Source organism: Octopus bimaculoides, chromosome 13 (assembly GCF_001194135.2).
Source record: "Octopus bimaculoides isolate UCB-OBI-ISO-001 chromosome 13, ASM119413v2, whole genome shotgun sequence".
NCBI lineage: Eukaryota > Metazoa > Mollusca > Cephalopoda > Octopoda > Octopodidae > Octopus > Octopus bimaculoides.
Window position 1 is genome coordinate 59,055,356 of NC_068993.1, and position 9,353 is coordinate 59,064,708.

Sequence of the window (9,353 nt, forward strand, 5' to 3'; positions counted from 1 at the left end):
GTTTTTGTCTACCAAATCCACTCACAAGGCTTTGGTCGGCCCGAGGCTAGAGTAGAAGACACTTGCCCAAGGTGTCACGCAGTGGGACTGAACCCAGAATCATGTGGTTGGTAAGCAAGCTACTTACCACACAGCCACTCCTGCGCTTATTCGTCATCGCGTCTTCGTTGTCGATTGGTGAGCGGGTGAATGCAGTCGCGAGCACGGAACGCCACCCGCCTTGTAGGGAATTCTGTTAAAAAATATCCATTTTTCCCAAAGTTAAGAGAATACAGAGTCAGGTGCAGGCACACTTATGTAGGCATGCTTCAATCTCTTGCTCATGTCTTTAGTCACACCATATATGTCTTCTCTTCAACATACATTGCATTCTTTCACATATTCCTTCTGCTTCTTATCAATCTCACGACACTATGCTTTTAGCATAACTGACAATGACAGTGAATCCCTTCTTTTCGCTCTGCATTGCTCGGAGGGTAACTAAAAATGCCACTTAATCTGTTCTGACCCTTTCATCAGTACTCTTTTGTTCAATTTGTTGGTACAGGGACCACCTAGTTTTCCTTCCACCTGCCACCACCCTCATTATTCCACCCTACGCTCCCCATTTGCCATCATGAATAGGGCCTCATGTCCAGTGCATTTCTGTATACTTCATACTTTAGTTTTTAAAAACTATATATATATATAATCACCGTCATCATCATCATCACTCAATGTCCGTTGACCATGGGTTGGGCGGTTCGACCAGGGCTGGTTAACTGAGGAGCTGCCCCAGACTCCACTCTGATTTGGCATGGTTTCCACAGTTGGATGCTCTTCTAACACCTACCACTCCAAGAGGGTAATGGGTACTTTTACGTGCTACCTGCACAGGTGCCAGTTGTGTGACACCAACATCTTCCACGCCTACAATTTCACTTGGCTCAATGGGTCTTCTTCTCAAGAATGCTGTATTGCCAAAAGTTTTGGTCATTTGTGATTGCCTCCATGAGGCCCAGCACTTGAAAGGTGCTTTGGTACCAGTTACACAACACCAGCATCGACCACATTGCCTCATATAGATATATATATATACATATACATACATACATATATATATATATATATATATATTGGTTTGGTAGTACAAACAGGACAGATAAAACTCAAAACGTGTGTGTGTATGCACACATGTGTCTGCATGTAGATTATCAATTACATGTGGCGGTTATCAGCAATGGTTGCATATATCAGCAATACATGCATATGTATATATGCATGTATGTTTGTATTTATGTAAATATATATATATATATATATATAGGTGCAGGAGTGGTTGTGTGGTAAGTAGCTTGCTTACCAACCATGCTGAATATCCCCGTGAACTACGTTAAGGGTACACGTGTCTGTGGAGTGCTCAGCCACTTGCATGTTAATTTCATGAGCAGGCTGTTCCATTGATCAGATCAACTGGAACCCTTGACGTAAGCGATAGAGTACCAACGTGGCCCCCTAAAAAAAATCCAGGTTTTGGATTTGGTCCAGATATTAAAATGGTTGAGGACCACTGATCCAGATTACTCTTATCAACACAATATTTGAGAATCATTGATATTTACCATCTCATCCACTCAAACGAGAATGGAAAAATGGTCGTAAAAATATAAACCAAAAGAAAAAAAAGAACATTGGAGAGGCTTGAATAATTACTGTAGATATAAGTAGGTGGCATAGATGTCTACAAGAATTGTAGAGAACCACTACAGTACAACGATAATACTGGAATAATTGTCTTGTAAATTCTATTTCCAGGTGAAGTTTAACAAACATGGCATCATGATGAATGATGAAGAATCAGATGCAGTCTCTGCATCAATCCTTGACGATGATGAAGAGGAGATATTTGAAGTTAATCATGACAAACCAATCCTACCTTTAAGACAAAGTGGGAACCGAGCCACACAATGGACATGGTGTGGAAAATTCCTCAAGTCTGTTGGACTATCAGCGTCTTTTTTAGCTCTCGTAAGTTTTGTGACATTCTTATGTTGTCTTTTTTTTTACTCCCATTTTTTATTCTCTTGTTTTTTTTTCCTGAAATGTTTGCAGTAGTAGGGCAGTAGACTAGATACCTTGTAGTGTTTAGTTTTCTTCCTGTGTTACCTTATAATCTCTCCTGTACTCATAAAGATCAGTTGGATACTGGGATTGATATAATTGTCTGTATCCCTTCTCAAAAATCTTGTGAATTCATGCTCTCATTACAAATCCTAATTAGCAGTACTAATGTTATAAATTGTTAATAAATTCTATGGAAGTTCTGTCAGCCTGGTCTGTCCAAGGTGTGTGCAGAGCAACGAAACCATTTTGCACTTAATTTGTTCATTGTCAAAGCATTCATTACTGAGATCTGGAGTTCTGTAAACACTTCTGCTGCCATGTGTAGGACAGATCCAGTTATTGGCAACGTCTTTTGTGAAAGTCTTTCTGTCACTTTCCTTTGGTGTCCTGGAGGGTTAGACAGTGTTTCTCCGTCTGATGGTTATAGCTAGGGCTGTGGAGTCGGAAACAATTAAGGGGTTGCTGGACACCAATTCCGACTAGCTTTATTCTTTAATATAAACCAGATATCACATATAGGCCTACTCAAGGTACAAGCGTATGCATATGCTTTATGAGGTCTGTAGGCCACAATCGTTTAATTACATAACGAGGAGTCAGAGATGTTGATAGTAGAGTTGGAGTTGAAGTTTTTTTATTATGGGGACATAAACACACCAACACCGGTTGCCAAGCAGTGGTGAGGGAAAGTAAGCAGCTAATTAAGGTGCAGATGGGAAAGAGTGAAAACAGGGCTGTATTTGGATAAATCAAATTGGAGGTATGTGAATGAAGGAGAAGTTGGTCAGTACATGCAGTAACTGTGTGGCTTGACCGGAAATGAATACATGTAAAACATATTTGCAGCCTAGCTACAAGGTTTTCCTGTTAGATTTATTTGAAGAATCTGCTTAAGTTAAGAGCAACAATCATTGTTTCAACAATGATGTGAAAGTCAGGTCACCGCTGGTCAGTCACATGGGTGAACAAGTCTCTGGTATGTATTTCGAGGCCATACTGATATTTACTGAGAATGGAGAGAGACAGACAGACAGACACCAAATGCAATTAGCTAGGTGATGGTTGACAATTGCTTTCATCGACTGTGACATGTTGGAAGTTAGCAGGGTCAGAGAGGTTGCTTTCATTTGAAGAATAGGAAAGGACATTGCAAGTTTGTATAGCACAATAATGGCAGTGTACTATTTGAAGGGTTATGGAAAGAAGATTGTCAGGAAAGTAATGTAGGAATGGGATTTCAGTATGGAATGTTTTCTAAAGCTTGTGATACATTTGTGTGGAGAAGTAGAGAAAGTAATATTGAATTATTTGAGGAGAGAAAGAGGGAGCTCCGTAGCGGACTGTTTAGTGACAACAGGAAGAAGCTGTGGGGTGGGCTTTTTGGGGATGATAAGGACTAGATGCAGAGGAAATAGGTCAGTTTCAAAACATTGAGGTCAAAGTCACAAAAGCGAAGTTTGAAGGGAATAGTAGTCGTTTCCTTTGATTTCCAGATAGAAGCAAAGGGGAAATAACACTTATTGACCAAAGACAATAAAATAAAATAAAGTTGTCTTTGGTTCTGTTTGTCTTTTCTATCTCAATTGTCTTTTCTATCTCTTATCATTTAATATAAATTTACATTAATTAACATGTTAGTTTGAAAAGTTTGCTTTGCAGATACATTTTTCTGGGTTCTGTCCCACTATGATTAAAACTGTTTGCAGAAATGACAGAAACCAGAAAAACATTTAATATATAATTTTGGTTAACGAGCTTATAATCATTATTTGTTGATTATTGATTTCTGTTTCTGTTTTTTTTTTGTTTTTTTACTTTGTATCTGTAGGGACTTTGTTTGGCCGTACCCGGGGTGACATTACTGGACCTGAAAGAACGGGTAGGCACCACCACCGAGTACATCTCCTACATTTTCACAGCACGCTCAGTGGGATACCTGCTTGGTTCCATTCTGGGTGGATTTCTGTTTGACCATTTTGACCAGCAGCTGCAACTCTCTTACACCCTCCTCCTCACTTCTGTGGCCACCATCACAGCACCATGGTGCACTTCTCTTGTTGTTCTGGCTCTCATGATTTCCTTCCAAGGAATCGCAATGGGAGTTCTGGACACAGGTGAGTTAACATACTTCTTTCATTACTAACCTAAAAATTTTTTTTGTGAATTTATTGGTAGTGGTCATGGGCAGGAATATGATATTGGTTGTTTTCGTATTTCATTACTGTATTCTAGATGCTAACATGGCTGTGGTGTTAAGAAGTCTGCTTCCCATACACAAAGTTTCAGGTTCAGTTCCACTGTGTAGCACTTTTGGCGAGTGTCTTGCACTATAGCCTTGGGCTGACCAAAGCCATGTGTATGTGTGTGTGTAATTTATGCATGTATGTGTGTATGCATGTTATGTCTGTGTGTGTCTGTATATGTATGTGTATATGTGAGTGTATATGCCTCTTTCTCTTGATATCCCATCATCATCATCATCATCATCATTATCATTGTTGTCGTTTAATGTCTGCTTTCCATGCTGGCATGGGTTGGATGGTTTGACATGGAGCTAGTTAACCAGGGAGCTGTCCAGACTCCAGTTGTCTGTTGTGGCATGGTTTCCATAGTCTTGATGCCATTCCTAATGCCAACCACTTAACAGTCGAGGTTGACTTTGCCTTTCATCCTTTCGGGGTCATTTTAAGACCTGGAAATTTGTTTCGTAGAGTTAAGGGAGGTCTCTAAAGGGTTTAAGTAAAAATCCTGTCAGTTTTGTGACTTTGTCGAACTAGTATACTGCATGTTACCACGACTGTAACAATGTTTTGCTTGTATTAAATCTTTTAATTTTCCTGTTTTTTCTCATCTTTTCAGGTGGAAATGTTTTCTGTATGAGAATCTGGGGTCAACAAAGTGGACCTTACATTCAAGCTATGCATTTTGCTTTCGGTATTGGTGCCTTTATTGCCCCACTATTAGCTAAACCCTTTCTGGCCCCTGTCATATCTAGCAACATGACACCAATTATAACCCATCCCCACCTACACGTGCATATTCCAGGCATGGATGCCAAACAGCATCTGTTATATCTGCGAGACGTTGGACAACCACTTACCTGGAATCAATCTACAGGTGGCATCAGCACGACTACCGAATATTTCAGTGATAGTAACAGTAGTGTATTGGCAGCGGATAACAGTTCCCGAACCCGATACCCTCTGGCTCCAGCCCTCACGTCCACATCACCAAGACCGAAAAAACCAAACAGTGCTAATGGAAAATTCCTCAAGAAAACTTATGCCGACGGCCAGCGCATCAAAACTCATTTGATGCAATCTGAAGAATCGGAGAAGAACAAGAATGCAGTAGAGAATCAGAAAAATGTCATGATGACATCATCCACCACCTCTTTGACTACTAACAGGTTGGCAGCATCCGCTAACGGTTCAACTGCAACCGCATCTCCTTCCCTGCCTGTAGACTCAGCTTCTGTCACCACTACTAATATTAAAAATACTGGTACTACTATTACAACCACTACTCCTACTACAACAAAGGCAACTGCTGCCGCTACTACTCCTACTACTGCTACAACTACTACTACTACTACTACTACTACTACAACTGCTGCTACTGCAGAAAGCAAGGCAGTAGTGACGCCCTCCTCCATTCTACAATTAAGGACTGTAACGAATTATGTGATGAAGCAGAAAATTAACCAGAGTTCTTCTGCTGCTGCTAATACTACCACCAGTAGTAATCATAGTAGTAGTAGTAGTAGTAGTAACAATGGTGGGAATAATTCAGTATTGACAAGTGGAAATTCTTATTTGCCCTCCAGTAATCAGTCAGTGTCAACAGAAAATCCCACACTGACCACGTTCCACCCACAAAAGCCTGAGACATTTGACAAGATGCTGAACAATGCCATCCACGCTGTGAAGGGCATGTCCCACATCCAGTTTGCTTACATGATCATTGGCGTTTTCCTCTTTCTTGTTAGCATATTCTTCATGTGTCTCTACTGCTACGACAAATCCTACCAGAGTCCAGTTGCTTACCGGTGTGACCGGAAGCACAAGTCTTGCTTTGAGGACCAAGGTTTCCGCATTCAGATCCTCATAGCTCTCTTCATATTCTTCTTCATGTACGTCGGCATGGAAGTTACATTTGGCGGGTTTATAATGATTTTTGCTGTCGAACAGTTTCACTGGAGCAAAGACAATAGTGTGATTTTAACGTCACTGTTCTGGGGAGCACTTGCTACCGGCCGGGGCATGTCTATTTTTATTACCAGATGCTGTGTCCCTTGTTGGATGCTCGTTACAAACATCACACTAGTCCTTCTTGCCAGTTTAATCCTATCGTTTGGCCTGGTTCACTACCAGGTTCTCCTCTGGGTTGGTACTTTACTGTTTGGTCTCGGTCTCTCATCCTTGTTCCCAACAGGGATGTCATGGGCCGAAAGCTACATGACAATGACCGGAAAGGCGACCGCTGTCCTGATAGTCGGTTCAGCATTGGGTGAGATGATACTACCAGCCATTACTGGTTTCTTCTTCACCAAAAAGAAGATGGTTTTGATGTACATAATGTTCAGCTTCAGCCTGCTTAGTTGTCTTTGTTTCATCATAATGCAGAATCTCGCTTCAAACCAGCATCGCAAGTCAATGAGGAGCGAACTTTCGTCATCGCTCGAACAACAGCAACAGGTGTCACTCATGAACGGTTCACCTTCCAGCCTGTCCCATGGATGCAATGGCGACCTCACATGTCGCAAACATGTGACTTTCAAACTCGATCATGACAGGGTCAAATATGACCGGCTCCACTCTTCAGATGAGGAATAAGAAATAATAAAATAAATAAATGAAAATAAAATAAAATAAAAATTGTGAGGTGGCAAAGGAGAAAAAGACACTTTTAAAAAAAAAAAAAAAGAAAATTTATGTTTATATATTTATTTAGAAAATAATTATTTTTTAAATTCTATATTTTTTATTTATTATTTGATTATTATTTTCATTGTTTTCTGCTCCTCCACATCAAAAACCTACACTCCATGTCCCCCCCCCCTCATCTATAGACTACTTCAATCCTTGATCTTTCACTCATCCTTGCCACACTCCAGTTGTGTTTTTTTTTTCCCTGCAATTTGCTAAACAAAGATAGTATTCCTTTTGTTTTGTTTTTATAAATAGTTTTTTTTTATCTGTTTGTTTATTTTTGATTGTTACATTGCTATTTTTTTTGTTTGTTCTCTATTTTGGTTTGTATGTGAGTGTGAACGCTTTACATTCCATTTCAGTATAATGTAATGTCTATGTGTGTATATATACATAAACTTTGAGTGCAAATATACATCACATACACACACGATGATGTATATGAGTGGATATTAAATATCTTTGCTCATATACACCGCACAGACAGTTGAATATATATTTACATACATACATATCTACATACACATATTACATACATACATATGTAAGCAATTATAGAAACATACATTAGCATACATGTAGATTTGTGCACTCACTCACACAAGGACACACACACACACACACACACATATATTAAGAAAAAGTAGGCTGCCAGAATTATCCAAAATTCTCTCTGTTTCCTTTTTCTTAATATACAATATCTGCACACCACTTCAAATACTCTATACATACACACGTGCGTGCATGCATGCACATACATACACACACACTCACTATGTGTTTCTGGAAGTTTACCTAGGTTTCTCAATATATAAAGCATATTTAAACATTGCCTTACTTATGGAGACACCCTGTGTATGTATGTATGTACATGTGTACATCTATGTATTATACATCCACATACAAATGCACGTAATTAAAAATCTTATTTATTAACAATTGGATGAAATCATTGATGTTTAAATTAATTTTGATGCAACTTGCTTATTTATTAATGAAGAGAACCTTTTTTTTTTTTTTGTAAGAAAGTTTTCCATTTGTTAAATAAACAAGGGATTTATATTTTCCTTATTATTATAATTATTGTTATTGTTATTTCAAATTTCACTGAAGTTAATTTTGTTTTTCATTCTCCCTGGGGTCAACAAAATGAAGTATCCATTAGGCACTGGGGCCAATATGATCAACTAAACTCCTCCCCCCCCCAAATTTCAGGCCTTGTACCAATGTTAGAAAGCAATTATTACTACACTTGTCTTTGTTTATTATGATTCATTTATCACTGATCCACATATCACTGTATGTTCAATTGTGAACTGTCTCACACTTAACTCAAATTGATCTGTGATAACACGGTGTGTGTCAGTGATCAGTCAGAGATTCTGCTTGGATCACAAAAGCATTCCCCAGGATCATCAATGATGCTCAGGACAACTTGGGGTTTCAGAACGAAGCCTGTTTTTCCTGTTATCATCATCATCATCGTTTAACGTCCATTTCTCGTGCTAGCATGGGTTGGATGGTTCGACTGGGGTCTGCGAAGCCAGGAGGCTGCACCAGGCTCCAGTCTGATCTGGCAGTGTTTCTATAGCTAGATGACCTTCCAAATGCCAACCACTCTGTTAATGTAGTGTGTGCTTTTTACGTGCCACCGGCACAGGGGCCACAGGAGGACCAATTATAATAATCCAGACTCATTTTTTTTTCTCCGGACTTCTGGGACTGCATTACCTTGAGGGAGATTTCGCTCTATTTCTAGCATGATAAACAGACCTATGATTAAAAGCATTCAAGCTGTGATCATTCTAAGACCATGTCATCCAATGGCTTTTTTAAAAACAAAACGTAGTAGGTTACAATTTAAGAAAGATTTGGCTGCCATTTTTAGCATATCTTGTGACGACGTCGAGATCTAACTTCGGTGAGGACAGTGTTGTCTCCCTTGGTGTTCAACTTTATGAAAACGTTCTCTCATTGCAAGCTAGCATTTATTATTTATGTTGGTTTCTGGTAAAAGCAAACAAACTTGCATAATATATGAACCAAATAAACAACATAAACGTCAGATATTCCCGAGAGCTGAAAGACACGAATAAAATTTACATTCCTGCTAGATCTTGCTAAACTTCTTTTAACCACTTGAAGTATTTCAAATTTTCGTCAAATTTTTTTTTTTCAAATTTTCTATATTTACGTCACTTCGTAGAAAAAATGAAATAAAGAAAATGAAATACGATTTTCGTCTTCAATATGCAAAACTAGATTGGTTAAAAATAATCTAGTAAAAATTTGAAATGATTCAAGTGGTCGGAAGAAATT

The 9,353-nt window shown here is 39.0% G+C and overlaps 1 protein-coding gene across 2 annotated transcripts in view; it reads left to right on the forward strand.

Moving 5' to 3' along the window:
* The window catches only part of LOC106876695 (sodium-dependent glucose transporter 1), a 10,604-nt gene extending 2,490 nt beyond the window's left edge, over window positions 1-8,114 (forward strand). For both annotated transcript variants that reach the window (XM_014925354.2, XM_014925355.2), the window contains exons 2-4: window positions 1,795-2,007; window positions 3,932-4,217; window positions 4,963-8,114. In XM_014925354.2, the coding sequence (XP_014780840.1) occupies window positions 1,819-2,007; window positions 3,932-4,217; window positions 4,963-6,938 (2,451 nt within the window). In that variant the 5' untranslated portion in view covers window positions 1,795-1,818 and the 3' untranslated portion in view covers window positions 6,939-8,114. The remainder of the gene's footprint in view (window positions 1-1,794; window positions 2,008-3,931; window positions 4,218-4,962) is intronic.
* The last annotated feature ends 1,239 nt before the right edge of the window (window positions 8,115-9,353 follow it).